Here is a 20,535-nt window from a genome sequence, read left to right as displayed (position 1 = left end):
ACAAGAGCCACTCTAAGTTCCCCCAATTGGTTTTTTGTTAGTTTTTTTTTCTTTGAAGGGGGCGGGGCGGGAAGGTAGTCTAGAGTTATAAGACTTCTGTTAAATGCCTCATGAGCTAACAGATTCTGGTAAAATACCTTCATTCAATTTGGTTTCAGGGTTATTTAAGGGATAAAAACGTTTAGTCAATACTCTGCCCGGAAGTTGAAAATTGGGAAAAATTCAGAGTTTATATAAAACTGTATTATGATCCCGCATTGTGTGAATATACAATGTACATATGTTTCACTGATAAGGACATTTTCAAATTGCAAAAAGTGAAAAGTCAAAATAAGAATTATGGGACTTTCATAAACCATTCAACCTGTTTTGTAGATCAATGCAATACCTTCCTTGGTTTCAGAGATTTTTTTAAGAAATCAAAAAGGTTACTATAAAGTTGCTATATTGCCAAATGAGCCTAAGTCTCATCTGAAAAGGAACTTGACCATCAAACTTTGCTTCTGACCAAGTTTGTTGAACATCTTTTAAGCAGCTGATGAAATAAAATAAAAGATGTTCCCCTATGTTTTGTTGTGACGACCCAAATATGCGCAACCATAAGAACAGATTTTATGTTAAAAGATTGTTTCAAAAATATCATTAGCTTCATTTTCCCATAAAAAAGACCAAGTGGTACCATTACAAAAATGCTAAAGACCAAAATTGAGAAAATCGATCCAGCGATTGACGAGAAATCATTTATAGTTTTCTTTTCCATTTTCAGCTCTAGTGTAAAAAGGGCCAAGTTCAAAATTCGAACAAAGTTGGTTAGGATATTATAATTATGCCACACACCATGTTTGATGAAGAACATTCAAGCGGTTTATAAGAAGAAGTCATTTAAAGATTCTTTTTCTATTTTTATTTCCAGCGGCCCTATAAAAATGGCCAAATGCTCCCATTTGAACAAACTTGGGAAATGATTTGAAAACGATACAACAGACGAAGTTCTGAAGATCCATCAAGCGGTTCTCGAGGAGAAGTCATGTAAAGGTTTTTGGAATGGTGCTATGTAACAAGTTTAATTAAGATCTATCGAGTTGTTCATCAGAAAAGGTCATTTAAAGAGAAAGGCAATGCTGTTCTCATGTTAACTCCATCTTCTATGATTTCTTTAATCATTTAATGGAGTGAAAGAATTTTCAAAATTGGCTTAAAAATGAGACAGTTATGAGCATTTAAATATTTGATCAAAATGACGGTCATTTGTTTCCATGGCAACAAAAAACAACATGGTGGATTTATTAACATTTTAGATACGTATTTGAACTATATTTACTTATTTCTGTAAAATAATTTCTCTACTTTTTCCAGCTATAATGAAAGAAATTACCATGTTTTACATCTTACACTCAAGAAATATATGAAATTAATATATTTAAAAGGTTATTTGCTAAATAAAACATTCAGCAGTGTGTAAATGACGTCATAAACACACAAAAAATGGTATTTCTATTCTTAGCTCAAGCGGCCCCTAAAAGGGACCAAGTATACAATGTAAACACACTTTGCATTAGGTATTGTAATGATACTACATACCAAGTTCGATGAAGATCCATCAAGTGGTTCATGACAAGTCATTTAAAAAGCATTTCTAATATTAGCTCTAGTGTTCCCTCAAATGGGAACGTGTCCCTATTTGAACAAAGTTTGGAGGAGACCTTACAATGATGTTGCGGACCAACTTTGTTTAGGATCCATCAAGTGGTTCATCAGGAAAAGGTTTTAACGGTATTACATATTTAGCTCTTGTGGCCCTTAAAACGGACCAAGCGTCACTACCTGAACAGAAGGTGGAGGATACTCCCCAGCGATGCCACAGACCAAGATTAATGAAGATCTATACAGTGCTTCATCTGATAAAGGTGTTTATTATATTTTCTGGTCCTTTGGGATCATGGAGTTTATTCAATATATGTGTAATAGAGTTCCGCTTAAGCCGGTGCTTGGGGGACGTGTGTTGCACATTTCATTACCTCTCATGAACAGACGCAATCAAACCGAGTCTGCTATTATTCTGCTTGGTTGCATTCAATGCTTCCAATGAATCTTTTTACAGATTTTAAAGACAGTTCTATTTTAGCTCTCATTTGAAGGGTAGGGATAGAGTGCGAAATGGACTCCATTTCGCAAAATGGACTTTACGTCTACGAAATGGACTTTTATTTTCTTAATTGTGACTTTAATGAAAAAGTTATATGTATTTTCTTCCATAGATATGATTGATAATAGGTAAAGCTAAATATTGATCACTTTGAAAAATCATTATTTTAATTTATAACCAAAATATTGCAATTTATTAAGACCGCGTCCTTCGAAATGGACATTTTCGTGCAAAAATTCTACAAAATGGACTTTTATTTTCTTAACTATGGGTTTAATTTTGATGAAATATACATTTTTATAAAACGGTATGATAGATTAGAGGTAATACTAAATGTTGGTCACTTTTGATAATATATTTTTCTAATTTTTAACCAAAATATTACAATTTATTAAGACCACGTCGTCCGAAATGGACATTTTCGTGCCAAAATTCAACGAAATGGACTTTTATTTTCTTAATTATGGGTTTAATTTTGATGATTTTTGTATTTTCATAAGAAGATATGATAGGTTAAAGGTAATACTAAATATTGGTCACCTTTTATAAATTATTTTGTAACTTATAACCAAAATATTACAAGTTAGTAAGGCCGCGTCCTCTGAAATGGACATTTTCGCGCCAAACTTCTACGAAATGGACTTTTATTCTCTTAACTGTGGGTTTAATTTTGATGAAATTTGTATTTTCATAAGAAGATATGATAGGTTAAAGTATTGGTCACTTTTGAAACGGCCAGTTTACCATACAAAAATAATCATCATGTAGGTGAAACTATCCTCTATCAGATTCCTTTAAGAAAATACAGATATATTTGAAATTTAAGTCGTATTTTAAAAAATAAAAGTCCATTTTGTATAAGATTCTGTATGAAAATGTCCATTTCGTAGGCCGCGGTCTTGATAAATCGTACAATTTCTTTTATTCACCCGGCCAATTTACCATAAAAAATAAACATCATGTAGGTGAAACTATCCTCTATCAGAATCATTTAAGAAAATACATATATATTTGAAATTTAAGCCGTATTTTAAAAAAAAAAAAGTCCATTTCGTAGACGTAAAGTCCATTTTGCGAAATGGAGTCCATTTCGCACTCTATCCCTACCGCTCATTTGAATAAATATTGCACGATACCTTATAATCGTGATACAGACCAAGCGGTTCATGAGAAGTTGCTTAAAACTATTTTTTTTCTGTTTTTAGCTAGAACAACTGTGAGAGAGGACCTTATACAGGGAGGCCAACACTCGTACTTGGATACCGTATTGAGAAATCATTCCGATTTATGTTGCATTTACGTATATTTAACTCGACAGATTGTCATAATATAGAGAGTGTCGAGTGTGTCGAAGACAACACAATGGGTGCTCCTCTCCGCACAAAACGCTTGCAATCAGTTCTGAGTATTTTCTCAAACAATGACCCCATTTGTAAACATTTTTATGCATATTTTTGACTAAGTCAAGGGCCATAACTCCAGTCTGGCTGGATGAAATCCCAATTAAAACCCAAGATTCACAACTTCAAATGTATAACCTATATACAAACATTCCTTTAGATATGTTAGATGTAAAACTGGACACGCGGATTGATTGACGGACGGACATCCGGATAAGGGTAAATCTAAGTTCCCCCTATCTACAAATGGTTGGTGGGGGACGATTTCTTGTTTTTAGGTCAAACTCGTAGACCTTTATCTTTTTGTATTGAGATTTCCTCCTTTCAGCTAAAGATCTTACATAATGCAACAAAAACACCAGAAGACATATTTACCTCCTGAACTGCTCCTTGTTGGGCCATGTTGCCAATATTCTTAGCAATACTCTCAACTTGAGACTGCAGTAAGGTAAGTTTGTCATCCGATCGGGAAGCATCTGTCGCATCGACCTGTTAAGAAAACACAGGACTAAAACTTTTAATTACATGTAATATTTTGTTACATGGGGAGGGGCATAATGGCTCTATATCGCTCACCTGATTCAAATATAATTCCTTGGTAGAGAACCTCTACACAATGCAAAATGTCAAATATCTAAACTTTTGGCCTTGATGTTTTAGACAATCAGACAAGTGACCCTATAGATGGGACCAATTTAACCCCAGGGGAATGATTTGAATACTTTTGACCAGTAAAGAACCACTAGACACTGCTACAGGCGAAACACCTAAGCTCTGTGAGTGTCAGATTGTTAAGGATTTTCGTTTTGGTTGTCATGGCAACCAGAACTCTGCATTGAATGAAATTCTTTAAATAATTTAGGTAGCAGACTATAAAAGGAATATCAAGGCCAAGATTCATCAACTTCCACGAAACGGTTCGAGAGGAGATGTCATTTAAAGAAAGGTGTGGACGAACGGACGACGTTCTTACGGTACAGTAATTATATGGCTAATCCTTAGTGCACTCTATTGTTCTTTTTAGCAAAGTTGACGAATTTTAGTAACTTAAAAGAAACGGAATTAATGAATAACTATTATAAATTGTCTCCTAGCCATTTAACTATCCTACTGTATGTGCGGACGGTGAGTGATAAAAATAGTTCAAACTTCGTGCCTAGGTGAGCCAAAAAAAGCCATAGATGTAATGCTTTTTAAATGTGTTAGGCTTAATGAGACTTTTTCTTTGAACTACATACTGAATGTTTCATGTACAGTGGAATGTTGGTGCCCAAAGGGCATTAATGTCGAATCCATTATTTCTTGACACACCACCTCAAAGTCTTCAAATTTAAGCAAATTGTTACAGCACAGAAAAGATCGATCTGACATGACCTTTAACCCTTTAGTGTGGCATAAGCCTTTCATATACTCTAGTCTGTTTCATTTAGGGAAATATTTTCTGGAAAAAAATACAAGAAGACCAAATGGACTTACGTCGTTAACCTGTGGAAGAGCTTGACATTTTAACCTTTATTTACTCGTTAAAATGTTGTTTGTTTTTCTATTTCTAGCTCTAGTGGCCTCTAAAACAAGTCAACCTGAACCATTTTGAACAAATTTGAAAAAGGACTAAAGATTTGGTGAAGATCCAACAAGTTGTTCGTGAGAAGGGTTTTCTTCTTTTAGCTCTGGCAGTCCATAAAAGGGGACAAGCAAAACAATTTTGATAAATTTGAGAGAGGTCTTTACAAAGATGCGACAGACCAAGTTATGTGACCCATCGCGCAGTAAAGAGGAGGAAGTGTTTAAATGTTTTTCTTTCTTTAGCTCTGGGTCTAAAATGGTTCAAGCGAAACCAGCGGAACTATAAGAACAAACTTGAGAAAGGTCCATGCAAAACACTTTCACAGAAAAATGTAAATAATGTTTCAATACATTCGCTGGAAAATGGTAGACAATTTTATCTTGAATTAACCTGCCCTCTTATTTTTCCACTATTTTCCATCAAGTTTTATTCAAAGATGCTTTTGTCAATACTCCTTCGTTTTCCACGGATTTTGCAGTGGCAGAAGGGCGAAGCGAGCTCAGCAAAGATTCAACAACATTTCATTGTTTCAAGTTTAAATTTATATTTATAACATTTTAGCAGTATGTTTATAGAGCAACTGCTTTCCTCTAAATTAAATGAGAGCAATTCCCCACTTTCCTATATGATATGTATCTCTGTGGTCGAATATAGTCCATATCCTATATATAGTGCCATTTCCCCGCCAAGTAAAGGTCAGTTTCATGCCAGATATAAGCTTTTTTCATGCTTTGTTGTACAGAAAAATGAATGTGGATTATTTAAAGGTACGTTATATTCTTCAAAGTTTCTGTCAGAGCTGCTGGGTAAAATGGAAGTAAAAATAGGTACTTCCTGATGTCTACCTACGCAATATTAGCGTTTTTATCAGCTGTCTCTGCCCCGTGACCATGGTTTCCCTGTATTATGGCCGACCCCATAATTCATAGCCTATAGACAGACCTTCAAGACAAGGGCATTCTCGTAAGAAGTGAAAGGCTGGAAATGCCGATAAAAAGACCATACACATGGTTATTTTTACATTGAAAATAGTAGCGGAAACATATAGTACTTCTAACCTATAGTGAAAAACTTGATAAAATTGGTATCTTCTTATCAGAATTTAATTATTATCATAATTTTAAGAGAAATTTGGTATGTCATTTGCATATTTAGGGCAAAATTAAGATTTTTTTTTCCGGAAAGTTGGCTAAATCCTAGTTTTAAGGTGTTCCCTAAACTTTGGTTTAGCACCAGGGACATCATAACAGAAAGTAACGGCTTTTCGAGCACTTAGAGCTGTCCGCTGAAAACAAGTAATAGAAATCTAAGACAAAAACATTCTGTCTGATGAAGATCTACCAAGCGATTCTTGATAGGAATTTGTTTAAAGGTATTTCTGATTTAAAGAGGCAAAGCGCCCCTATTTGAACAAATCTGGTAGAGGACTTAATAATGATGCTGTAGACTAAGCTAGATTAAGTTATGCTCTAGGTCAAATTTTACTACACCCCCACACCTTGAAAGGTTTCAAACACCTCCATTTGAACAAAATAAAATGATAGAAGACCTTATAATTATGCACCAGACCAGGCTTGATGAAGATCCATCAAGAGGTTCATGAGAAATCCCTGTTAAAATTTATTAATATTTTTAAATTTAGAGGTCCCTTGAATAAATTTAGGAGAAGACCTTATAATGATGATACAGACCTGGATTGGTGATCAATCAAGCCGTCTTTTAACGGCATCCATCATTCTAGCTCTTGTGGGGCAAGCAGGATCTCTTTTCGTATAGATTTTGGAAAGCACCTCAAAATGATGCTAAAGACCCAGTTTAATGAAGGTTTATCAAACGGTTCATGAAAAGAAGATATTTAAATGTATTTCTAATCTAAGGTCCACTGGTCCCTGTTTTATTTGGGATTGGTCCTTATAATGATGCTATAGGCTAATCTTGATGAAATGATGCTATATGCAAAGTTTAATGAAGATCCATTATGCGGTTAATGAAATGAGTCCAGTTTTACTTTTGGGATTGAACTAATCCCAACATAAACTCTTTGGTGTGGATTAGGTAGTATGAAAGGAAATGAAACATAGAAAAACGTCCTCAAAAATATCAAAGCACATTTTTGCGATATTGCATCTGGAATTCTGAAGTAACGTCTACATCTATCCGTTACTGTCGACCATATCCTGTATTGTTCTTCTACTGGAAACTACAGCATAAATGTTTTCCTTGAATATCAGTAAAAAGATATTTTAAGATCTGTAGCACCTACTGGTAGCTTACCTTTAGTATTTTACCATCTTTGCCATAAAGCGTTAGGGTATCAAAATTCAGGACATAGGCGTCAAAATTCAGTGCAGAATTTCTAACCAAATTTATACATATATATGTCTAACACAGATTTGTCGGCATTTGAGTTCAAAAGTTTAAAGACTAAACATGTGTATCTCAAAGTCAGAAACAAATAAAAAAACATTTATAGGGGATTCGTGAAACAAAAATGTATTCACCATGTTACTGCAGATGGGTGGGGTACATGATAATATCAATAGTTGCTTGAAATTCATAAATGACAATTATTTATGTTTCTTGAACGGCTTTATTATACTTTATTATGCAATGCATGCACGTGAATAAAGAAATATACTAATATTTTGTTTAATTGATTTTATGGTAGATGAATTTGCAATACTTTGTGAAATTAAAATCTAAAGGAAGCTGTCCTTAAATATAACACAATTTTAAGAGTTTGGCTTCTTTTGAGGACTTTTTTTCTGTTTTGTATACTTAACTAACCAGCAATAACACTTGTTGGAATTAGTTTGAGGCTCGGACATTTTGTCTAGAAATAAAACCGGCCTATTTCACCATTGTTAAATCTAGGGATTCCTTATAGAGGCCAAATTCTTCCATTTGAATAAATTTGGGAGAAGACCTTATAAAAATGCAACAGACCAGTTTTAATGAAGATCAAACAAGCTGTTCACGAGAGAAAGTCGTTTAAAGGCATTTATATTTTAAGCTCCAGCGGCCCCTAAAAGGGGTATTTAAGTGCAACCATTTGAACGAAATTTGAAAACGGCCTTATGATAATGCTATAGATCAAGTCTATTGATGATACATAAAGCGGTTCATAAGAAGAAGTCACTTAAAGTTATTTCTATTTGTAGTTTTAGTGGTCCCTATAAAAAAATAGGGAGAGACCTTACAATGATTCTACAGACCAACTTTGATGAATTCAGTGGTTCAACAGAAAAAGACGTTTAAAGATATTTCTATTTTAGCTCTTGTGGTCAACTTAAAGGGCGTACATACCACAAACACACACACACACTCGCACACAAAGCCAACACACGAGGACAAAATGAACAAATAAAGGAACACAGTGGGGCACCGCCTTGGAACGGTCAGTAGCAAAAACACCACTGGGGAGCTTAAACCGGTTTATGATGCGCACCCAACCTCACTCTTACCCCAACCATGTTCCAAAGACACGGGACAGTGTAAACAAAAGTAATCCCCTCCAGGTGAATCTCTAACACACGTAATGGAAACAAAAAGGCATAGCATGTAAAACACAAAAATGTTCATGTATAAATATATAAAAAGCAAACCTTAGGAACCAAAAACGTATGTACTCAACGCCTTTGCAGAAGATAGAGCAACAAGAGAAACACCCTTAAGGGCCCGAAGAAGTCTAGCGACCCCTTCAAGAGTCGAAGTGGCCCCATTTCAATATAATTGGGAGAGGACCTTACAATGATGCTACCGACCAGGTTTGATGAAGATCCATCAAACTATCCATGAGGAGAACTCTTTTAAAGGCATTTTTTATTATAGCTTTCTTTCCCCTTAAAGAGAATTCCTATAGTCTTTTTCCTTTCATAGAATTTTTTTAAATTCACCTATATGATAGGAACATTTGTGCTGAAAACAATGAACAAATAAAAACAATAGGTCACCAGGCTTGTTTTTGTGAAAAATTGTTTTGAACACACCCACTGTTGCTGAAACTGCCAGCGATTTTTCAACATTTTCATTATTTTCTGCTTTTCTATAAATACCAACCAAAATATACATCCAGGCAGCACAATACGGCTTTTTCTTTTTACAGATTTTATTATATACTTATTTGATATCATAGTCATATTTGTAATACTCTATCCTTACAATAATGGGTACAAATGAAAAAAAATATTGTTTCATATTTACTTTTGTGAACTTTTTTCAATGAAAAATACCCATAGTGAAGAATTTTTCTTTTTAATTTTGAAAAAACTCTTTCATAGAATTTTTTCTTTTTCTTCTTGTGTATAGATAATTGTATTGTGAGCATAAAAATGCCTAAAATGTATGGGTCACCAGGCTAAATTTTATGTTAAGACCGCCAGAATACAACACCTGTTCGGACGGAAATGGCGCGAACCTGGCCAAATTGATTACATATATGTCTGCTAAAAGTTAAAAAAAAGTTTTAAAAATTCTTAATTCTTTCTATAATTGAATACTAAATAATCTGAAAGGTGATATTGTCTTATCAGTACTAAGTCAATTATCTTACATTATATGAACAACACTGTCTTTGTACCAAAATGCGATGTGAAAACACAACCACAAAAATAGCAAGATACCTGTCAGGCATGATACTTGTCAATACTACATAAACCAGTATCAACATTTGATTACTGATATAACTTATCAAAAATGTTATTTCATTCAAAATTCCTCATATTTAAGATTGTCTGTAACATGTTTCAACAAATGTTGACTTCAGTTCAGTTTTCCATAGAAAGTGTCTGCTGCGCAGAAAGATGCGCATAAAAAACTAGAGGAATTCCCTTTAAACAGCACCAATAATTGTATAGATTTAAGAAGGCACCTTTTAATGATGCCACAGTCTAAGTTTGATTAAGATCCATCGAACGATTCATGAGAAGAAGAAGTTAAGGTATGACACACCTAATGGTGAATATTTTAAATGTTCAAAACAGTGTAACATCAATATAATGTATCCAGTGAGAGATTTGTATGCAAAATTTAAACAACTTTTACCGTGCCGTTATTTTTTAAATTTTGTATAACTCATGATATTTCCGCAAGCTCAAGTAGAGATAAATTTCAATGTGATTGCCACTGTCCAAAACTTTTGCAAAGAATTCAATTTACCATCAATTTTGATAAAAGAAACTTCAAACTATTGGTAAACAATTATAAAATACAAAATAAAAATGTGAATATCATTTTATGGTGCCTCGAGTAACAGTCGATCGTCAACATGTCAGACGATACTCGTTTTCCACCATTGCAAGATTCCGGCATTCAGAAAAAATTGTTTGAAATTTCTTCCCAGCTAGACCAACAGAGACAGGACGCTGTATCTTTGAGAGAAGAGGTTTGAGGAAGCAGTGCTTCAGTTGGCAAAGAAGTGAAGAAATTGAAGTCAGACATTGACATTCAGTGGAAACGTCAGGGCAACAAAGTACGGTACGTATTCAATTATGAATTATTTGATTGTTTGAACTAGGCTATCTGGGCTATTGACAATAGTAAAATTCAATACTGCCGTGAAGTAATTACCGAGGCCCTGAAGAAGGCCAAACAACGTCAAAAGTTAATTTGCATCGTCGACACGTCCGAAGGTGGTTGGGAGACTGTGAACTGTCATACAGCCAATCCGCTGGCTAGGGATTCAAAAGATAAAATTAAACTTCTTAAGGCCGAAAATCAGACTATCAAGAAACGTAAATCGAAGTCCGTCAAACCGTCAAGTCCTCAATCGGCTCGCATTATGCCTTCTTAAACAACTATTTCTGGTGCTTTATTCAGCAACTCTTCTCCTTTTCCTGATCAACCAGACAACATGCTCTCAAATCCCGCCAACAGGTGTGGCAGGTCTTTTCGAACATACAACAACTTCTCCTCCAGACCAATCGCATATGGTTCATGCTTCGCATGTGGATCGTTCGATCACTTCCGGCGTTCCTGCCCTTACGCAACAGGTTCCGGTGACGTCAGACAAGGTCAACTTGCTGTCAAAAAAAAGTGGTCCTATGGAACCAGATTCTTTTGAAGATGTGTATTTGTCTCTAAATTCTAAGAACTTCAATGCAGACGATTCTATTTCAAATTTCACCTTTAACTATTATGAGTATGAATCTGGTCAAAAGGATATTTAGTTAGGGTCGTTTAAAAGAAAATACAGAATTTTGGCAATCCATAGGTGCTAATAATTTTGTGCTAGACACTATTTCACCTTGAGGCAAGAAAATTCCTTTTTATTCAGAGCCTCTTTCCTGTTTATTACCGAATAATAAGTCAGCCTTAAATAACGGTGAATTCGTAAGTGAAGCTATCACAGATTTATTGGACAGAAATTTGATTGTATTGTGCGATTGCATTCCTTATATAGTTAATCCGCTTACAGTGTCAGTAAGAAATAATGGAAAGAAGAGTCGTAAACAAACATTTATGGAAACAATCATTTAGGTATGATGATATTAAAGTAGCATTGTCATTTTTAGAGAGACAATTTTGGATGTTTAAATTTGATATACATTCTGCTTATCATTTCATAGAAGTGTTCTCATGCCATACTAAATTTTTGGGATTTTCCTGGATAGATAATAACGAAGTTACAAGGTATTACAAGTTATTAGTTCTACCTTTCGGTCTTTCGTCAAGTCCATATATTTTCAGTAAGGTTACCAGGCCCCTTAATTTCTAAATAGAGGGCAGAAGGGAAAAGAATTTTTATGTTTTTAGATGACGGTTTCGGGTGCGATTCTAGCTATGACAATGCTTATGCATCCAATTCTCCGATTAAACAGGATCTCATTCTTTCAGGATTTGTACCTAAAGTAGAACAAGAGGGACATGAAGGCCCTATCGCTCACCTGACCTACTGACCTAAAGATCATCAAGATCAACATTCTGACCAAGTTTCATTAAGATATGGTCATAAATGCCTCTAAAGTGTTAACTAGCTTTTCCTCTGATTTCACCCGGTGACCTTGTTTTTGCCCCAAAATGACCCAGATTCTAACTTGACCTAAAGATCATCAAGATTAACATTCTGATTAAGTTTCATGAAGATACAATCATAAATGTGGCCTCTAGAGTGTTAACAAGCTTTTCCTTTGATATGACCTAGTGACCTAGATTTTAAACCCACCTGACCCAGATTTAAACTTGACCTATAGATCATCAAGATTAACATTCTGACCAAGTTTTATTAAGATATGGTCGTAATTGTGGCCACTACACTGTTAACAAGTTTTTCCTTTGATTTGACCTAGTGACCTAGTTTTTGACCCCAGATGACCCAATATCAATCTCATTCAAGATTTTATTGAGGGTAACATTCTGACCAAGCTTCATTAAGATTGGGCCAAAATTGTGACCTCTAGAGTATTAACAAGCTTTTCCTTTGATTTAACCTGATGACCTAGTTTTAAACCCCACCTGACCCAGACTCGAACTTGACCTATGGATCATCAAGATTAACATTCAGACCAAGTTCCATTAAGATATGGTCATAAGATATGGTTTTTGACCCCAGATGACCCAATATCAATCTCATTCACGATTTTATTGAGGGTAACATTCTGACCAAGCTTCATTAAGATTGGGCCAAAATTGTGGCCCCTAGAGTGTTAACTAGCTTTTCCTTTGATCTGACCTAGTGACCTAGTTTTTGACCCTACATAACCAAGATTCAAAAGAACCTTGAGATAATCAAGATTGACATTCTGACTAAGTTTCATGAAGATATAGTCATAAATGTGACCTCTACAATGTTAACAAGTTTTTCCTTTGTTTTGACCTGGTAACCTAGTTTTTGACCCCAGATGACCCAATGTCAAGCTTGTCCAAGATTTTATTTAGGATAACATTCTGACAAAGTTTCATTAAGATCGGGCTAAAATTGTGACCTCTAGAGTGTTAACAAGCCTTTCCTTTGATCTGATCTGGTGACCTAGTTTTTGACCCCAGATGACCCAATATCTATCTCATCCAAGATTTTATTGAGGGTAACATTTTAACCAAGTTTCATTAAGATTGGGCCATAATTGTGACCTCTAGAATGTTAACAAGCTTTTCATTTGATTTGACCTGGTGACCTAGTTTTTGATCCCAGATGACTCAATATCAAACTTGTCCAAGCTTTTATTGAGGGTAACATTCTGACAAAGTTTCATTAAGATTGGGCCAAAATTGTGACCTCTAGAATGTCAACAAGCTTTTCCTTTGATTTGACCTGGTGACCTAGTTTTTGATCCCAGATGACCCAATATCAATCTCATCCAAGATTTTATTGAGGTTAACATTCTGACCAAGTTTCATTAAGATTGGACCGAAATTGTGACCTCCAGAGTGTTAACAGTCAAATTGTTGACGACGGGCGACGGACACAGGGTGATCACAAACGCTCACCTTTGAGCACTTCGTGCTCAAGTGAGCTAAAAAATGCATCTGGGTACCGGTACAACGTTTACACATTTTAGGATGTGATATTGATTCCGAGTCTGGTATTATTTACATACCTAATGTCAGAATGACAAAGTGTTTCAACACTTTAGAAAATGTTGATTCACAGTACGGCCAAACACAGTAGGTTTCCTGTCCTCATGTTAGCCAGTTTTATAGGGCAACTGATTTCCATGTCAATTGTGATCGGTAATATTTCGCAAATCATGACCAGGTCTTTAAGTATTACCATATTAACAGCCCCAAATTGGGATTTTAAGTAAAACTGTCTTCAGAAAGTAAACACCAGTTAGAATTCTGGAAAAGTAGTTTGCTTTATTTAAATTCTAAAAAAATCTGACTGTATCTCGTGCATTAAAATTGTGTATTCTGACGCTAGTTCACATGCTTTTGCCAGTTATGAGGTTAACACAGCTAACAGTACAGCACATGGCGTTTGATCGCCGGTTGAAGCTTTACGATCTTCTACATGGAGAGAATTAATAGCAGTCTTTAGAAGTTTGAAACCAAGTCGCTTATAACACCTTAAAATTATTAATTGATATAATACTTCTTAGTTATTATTTCAAGGTTTTAAAACTGATAATTGTAACTTACATTCATGTACTAGTGGACGTGCAGGCAAGATCAAGAAAATTGTTTTATTACTAGCAAAATTTCAATTTTTAAATACATTATACTATCAAGGTTAACTGGCCTGAACAGTCTAGAGTAGTACAATAAACATCGGTATACTTTTACCACCAAAAGCAGAATCAAGTCATTTGAATTAGTAATATAACATTATTCTTAGATATATGTTTCTTAAAATCTATGAATCACTGGGATAAACAATCATCTTGAGAAAAAAAAAATCGCACACACACGGACGCACACACACACACACACACACACACACACACACACACACACACGCACGCACACACACATACACAAGAAATTGAGAAATATCCAAGAAGACCCGACACCTATATTAAACTAACACATTAAACATATTCACAAATTTAGTCCAGTAGAATAACAGAGAAAATGGACTAAACCTTGCAGTAGGGTATATACAAGGTTTTATTGCAGTTTCCAGTCATTTGGGATATACTGATCAAGAAACTGCCGGATGACATCTTGTCATCCTTGGGGAAAATTTTTTATCAGCAAATCTTGAACCCCATGAAGAAGTGCTATTTTTCATTAAAGAAATAACTAAACTAATACCTTCTTTATATTATCCTGTGTATGTATGTTCTAAACAAACCATTAACATGACTATGAAACTTCGAACATTCAGCTGGCTATAAAAGTATACGGAATGTATGGTTATATTTCTTTAGAACTCTTAATTTGGTGATAAATTATCTTTCATAATAAGGTACCTGTAGCATTTACATCAAGATAGTTTCAAAATAATTTCCCTTGCAATACTTTAATTCTAAAGACGTTCGATCTGACACAGAATGCATCAATCATTATCTGATCAAAACAAAAGTTTAAAACTCTTTTTACTACATTTAGTGGGTTCCATTTATGTAAAACCCTCGCAAATACGTTACAAACACTATCTTTTAAAATTTGAACTACATGTATAGATAATAAATCATGATGTAAAGTGATAAAAATGTGAACACTATGTCACATTTCCCATATTGCAAATATGCGTTTTACTGTTTAAATTAGATTGAAAATGTCAACGTTATCTTCGTAATAATAAGTCATGTGACATACATAAAACGATTTGTTACCTTTTCTTTTCTTTTTTGGAATAATGTTGGCAAGAAGCGAGATACACAATGTTTTTTTTTTTTAAATTAAAACATGATGACAGTTACACATGTTAACAAACGGTTTAGTTAAACTATTGAAATGATATAAAAATCAATTTACTTTGTTTTGAAAATGGCCTCAAAACCTTACCAAATATGTATTTGTTACATGTTAGTTGAGTGTATGCGCTTTTGATAGGAGGATATTTTTATATATATCTATAAGAGACTTTTCTTTTTCAGTTACTTAAAACCATTTCTTTAAGTCAATGTCATCGAGTGTCATGTCCTTTAAAAATGTTACATACGTAACGGTAACGTAATACTTTTTACCAGACTTGTACTATGACATACCCTTCACATCTATGAAAGGTTTCTTATAACTTGCACCCTATTAAGTCTGAAAACATGATTATATATTGTGCATTAAAACAACTTAAAAGACTAATTTTACTAATGTGAAATAAGCATGAATAATATTACATGACAGAAAACTGGTAATGTACTTCAAGAATATAATTTCTATAACAGTTTATATGTACGATGCTGAGTTGAAATTAATATTCATTGCTACGGTGTCGTCTTCTGTTACCTTGCGAATAACAGTTAATGTAAACATGTTGCTCCTTTAGGGCAGGGGAATGTTACTAGAACTGAATAGTCAATCTTTGATTAAATTGATTAAATTGATAAGATATGACTGTAGGTGAAAGGTAACTTAAATCATCATCATACACAATGTGCACATAATTCACTTCCAGTACGTTTGTCAAATGATCATATGCAAACGATACAAATGTGAATTAATAATTGTTTTACTTCAAGATGATTGCCTCAAAGATGAACTTGAAATAAGATAGCTTACCCCGGTAACCTTTATCCTTTTTAATGCAGGGACTCATGCAATACTATATGATGTGAAAATGTCTTAAAAATTACTTAAAACATTTTCTGCATTTAAGCATATATGTAGATCCTTCCACGATCTAATTTCTTGTTGCTTTAAATTTACGTAATAGAATTTAAACAAAGAAATGCAGTTTTGGAAGTTTTAAAGATATTTGCAAAATATCAAATGTTGCATATGAAAATTTGTTATATGTATCCGAATATAACTGTGTAACCTTCAATTAAGGTCACATCAATATTTATTTCAGCTGTAGTTTCTTTCCATAGAACTAGCATGTTTCAAAATTAACTGGGAGTAGAAGGGACTTGATTGGCGTAAAATTGAAAATAACATAATAATATGTTACGTTTATAATATACTTTTAGTTTTATTACCTTTGTCCACATATCGTTGATAATACTATGTTTATTTTATATGCACAAGCTGTATCTTATGTATATGATAGTGCGGTCCGGCTGTTGTTACTCATGGATGCCACAAACGAAAAATGAAGTGAATATAGGACATAATTCTTTCAAAAATCAATCACATGTGGTACTCGGAAATAATCGTAACTGATAACATTATGAAAGCCTTAGTATTATGGCAGTTAATATAAGATTTCTTTTTAGGTTCAGTGAGTGTCCAGTATCATAAATCTATACTGGAACAGTGAAACAGGACATAAATACCGGTAGCTTAATTAATGGGTACATTGGCCAGTTGGTTTGAAAGACTGGAGCTGAATTGCACATGTCTGAGGAGGGCTTTGCAGGTTTATATTGTTCTTTGAGTGCTTAAATTTTGAATTAGGTATTATAGTTATCCGTTACGGTTGATACATGGACTAGGTTCAATTTGATTTTGTAAAATACAGTAAGGGGGTTATTTAATACAGTATTATCATTTGGGAAACACTGCTCTATGTTGCAGACATACCTTGTACCATTTCAATTTTACTAACTAATGGATTTATAAAAAATTGAAAAAATATCAAACAATATTCTAGTTAAAAACTGACAATTTTCAGTGACAAATGTGTTTCATTTTTCTCATTATTTTTCTTGACCATTCTTATAATGATCTGGAGATAATTGCTTGCCTTATATGTACTTTTATGATATCGATCTTTTACGATTTTAACATTACTAATCAGTGACAGTGAATTTTCAATTATGGTTAATGCAAGTTATTTGAATTTAGTAACGTAGGTAAATATAGCAATATGTATAAGTTACGGATGTAACAACAGGTAAAAAACATGTGTATAAATGTTTAAACAATCTCAGTTTCCTGATATATTACTAACATATTCAAATTGCGCTTCCCAGTCTATTTCCAATTCGTTTATACATTTTTAAGTTCGGAGAAGTTGTTGTTGTTGTTGTTGTTATTGTTGATGATTATATGGCTGCCACTGCAGCTGCTGTAGCTATCTGTTTGTGACGTATTAATTGTGTTCTTTTCTGAGTAGTTTGTTATTTATACGAAAATGAAACTGAAAATAACAGCAGCATCTTCATCAGTTACTAAACAATCAGTTGAAATACGATATGAAAATGCGTTATCATGATGGTTCTTATGGCAGCCATTTTGGATTCTATAAATAGAAAAATGCCCAAAAATCTCGCTAAAGTCATGGGATACTATGTAAGTTCCATCTAATGAACAACATAAAGCAACAGAACCTTAAATAAACCCCGATTCAAAGATTTTTATTATTTCTTATTCAAGAAGAACAGCATTGAAATTCGACGATGGCGGCCATTTTGAATTTTCTTTAATAAAATATTTTCCCCAGAGATGACAAGGTGTCATCCGGTGGATTCTCATATACTGAAGTCTAAAGAACAGGAAACTGCAAAAATACCTTGTATATACCTTATTGCAAGGTTCAGTCCGAGTTCTACTGGACTAATTAGCTCTCAGTCTGGTGGCTCTTAAGTGCCATCAAACGGAAGTATTTGAACTCATTTGAGAAAAGTCTCTTTGATAATGCCTTTGGCCACTTTTGGTGAACATCCATCAAGTGGTAATTGTTTTGATTTTCTTCAATTTTAAGCTTTTGTGGCAATTAAAAGCAGTCATGTGGTCTATACAAGGTTGTTTCTGACTAACTTCGGTGAATATCCATCAAGTAGTTCATGAGAAGGTTTTTTCTATATATAGCCCTTGGGGTCAAGGTAAGAAAGGTTATTCAAAGGAAGATACAAACCATGTTCAGTGAAGATCTTGAGAGGAAGTTGTTGAAAGAATTTTTTTCTACTTTTTTTAAAATTTGTTCTTGTGACAATTAAGTACAGTCAAGCAGGACCATTTGATCAAACTCCAGGTTCAGTTACAATCCATCCAGAAGTCGTCAAAAGTTTGTTTTTCTACTTTAAGCTCTGTTGGACTGACGACGGACACAAAACACTACCGAAGCAAAACGCTCAAACAGAACAAACAAAGTGTTACAAGTCAAATTATTTCTAAAACATTGTGTTATAGTTAACTCTCAAACTTGAAACATTTTTATGATAAAAATCATGCAGTCCTACCTTCAAGTGAAGATCAGCAAGGGATTTCTGCAAACCAGTCAGCTGTGCCTGGTACTGTTCTGAATCCTCTTTTTGCCTTTCAAGAAATACTTGCAACAATTTCTCCTCCCTGTCATTTAATGGCTCAAGCACTCGTGTCTTAGCCTCTTCGATCATTTGTTTGATTTTGGCTTCCTCTGTAGAGCCAACATGGCTAGCAATCCTGACCAGTACAGTCTCAATTTTGCCCCATAATCCTTGAAATTCTTTTTGTTCTATCTGCGCATTTGGTGGATGTCCTACAATTTCATTTCTAATATCTCTTGCCCGCAGAAGGTCTGCCCCCAACGACAAATCTGTATCTGGTGGAAACTGTCCCCATCCATTTGCAGGTTTAGTAATTCCACAAATCTCCTTATTTGTCAAGAGTGTAATTAGCAGAGAGATATCATATGTGTCTGGGTCTGGATTAACAGTCACATGTTGATACTGTACACCGGTAAGAATCTTCTTTGATTTGAGCCTAGTAAATTCAGACGATATTTGGGAACTGGCGAAAAGTGTAACCACGTCTGCTTTTGGACATATGGAGTAAAATAAATCCCGCAAAGTGACAGTTCCTACACCCACAACTAAAGTTATGATCCTGTAGAAGTATGCAGAACTTTCTGTGCTATCTGACATGTTTAAATGTTTGTATTAGTCAGGATGGATTTCTGTTATATGTTTGGTATATTCCTTTTCACTGAAATGAAAATTTAACTTATGAACAAAATTTAAACATTGTGTTACTTACGTTAAATAGGTGCTTGTAAACCTTGGTCTTCTTTACAAATTCATTAACGTGTACTGATTTAGGAAGCTCTTCCTTGTAATTGTAGCATGTTTTAAAACTGCAAGCAAGTTGTCTAATCAAAACGAAGCATACTTAATTTAACTGATTTGAATAAACAAGGTAAGCCAATACTTAAAAGTATCTAAAATCATGACCTATTTTTTGAAGCATTTAATAAGTGATTGAACTTTAAAAATAAGAAGCATCGAGCAGAATCACGGTGAAGGTGTATTACTTTAAATGTCTTTACAAATTGTACTAAAGATTTATAATGAAAATATTCTTAATACTCAATTATATCAAAATCATAATATAAATTGGTTATAAACAATTTATCTTTATAGATGGCTCTTTTCTCAGCCACAAGCACAAGTAAAAGGATTTTTTTTTATTTCTAAGAATAATTCACTTTTAATGCTGCGTGTTTTATAAATCAGTTCTTGCCATCTGAACTGCAACCATTTCTATGAAAATATGATTATGTTGTTTTTTTTTTCACGGTAGCTGTGATGTAAACAAGATCAAGTTAAGAGTTTATATCATTCTTTGCAAAAACAAAAACAGAAATTAAAAAATTAAAATAAATACAATCAAATTATACTCATATTCAGAAGAAGAAATTGTTGGTGGCCAGAAACCACTCCAGTCTATTCATATAGTGCCCGTTCTAATTAAAAGTATGAGACTTTGTGGATATACTGACTGATATGGTTTTGTTTTTTTTGAAAAATGTACTATTTAAGTGTACTATTTTTAGGTCTTACATGAGAGTTTTTACTTGCATATAAGAGTTTTGGCTATTATTTCATATTACTTCATTCTTTTACAAGAGAACACAATGGTACCAACAATGCACTGAAAATTAATTTCTGTTATAAAACCAGTATATAAATATCATTTTATATTGACAGTGTCATTCACACAGAGACACGCATTTTGGAAGA

General features: G+C 34.0%; 1 protein-coding gene across 1 annotated transcript; it reads right to left on the bottom strand.

Moving 5' to 3' along the window:
* Positions 1-3,870: 3,870 nt before the first annotated feature.
* LOC128548742 (E3 ubiquitin-protein ligase DZIP3-like) lies at positions 3,871-19,497 on the bottom strand. Its single transcript, XM_053524140.1, has 2 exons — positions 18,778-19,497; positions 3,871-4,035 (listed from the first exon to the last, which is right to left on the bottom strand). The coding sequence occupies exons 1-2, from the start codon at positions 19,438-19,440 to the stop codon at positions 3,871-3,873; spliced, it is 828 nt and encodes a 275-aa protein (XP_053380115.1). The 5' UTR covers positions 19,441-19,497.
* Positions 19,498-20,535: the final 1,038 nt, after the last annotated feature.

Source organism: Mercenaria mercenaria, chromosome 15 (genome assembly GCF_021730395.1).
Source record: "Mercenaria mercenaria strain notata chromosome 15, MADL_Memer_1, whole genome shotgun sequence".
Classification (NCBI taxonomy): domain Eukaryota; kingdom Metazoa; phylum Mollusca; class Bivalvia; order Venerida; family Veneridae; genus Mercenaria; species Mercenaria mercenaria.
This window is presented reverse-complemented; position numbering and strand designations above follow the sequence as displayed.

What these genes read in the sequence shown, in the direction of transcription:
- LOC128548742 (XM_053524140.1), bottom strand. Translation starts at nt 19,440, where the DNA reads ATGTCAGATAGCACAGAAAGTTCTGCATACTTCTACAGGATCATAACT. An exon ending in TTGCTGATCTTCACTTGAAG is followed by an intron (nt 4,036 to 18,777) that starts GTAGGACTGCAT and finishes TTTTCTTAACAG; the next exon opens with GTCGATGCGACAGATGCTTC.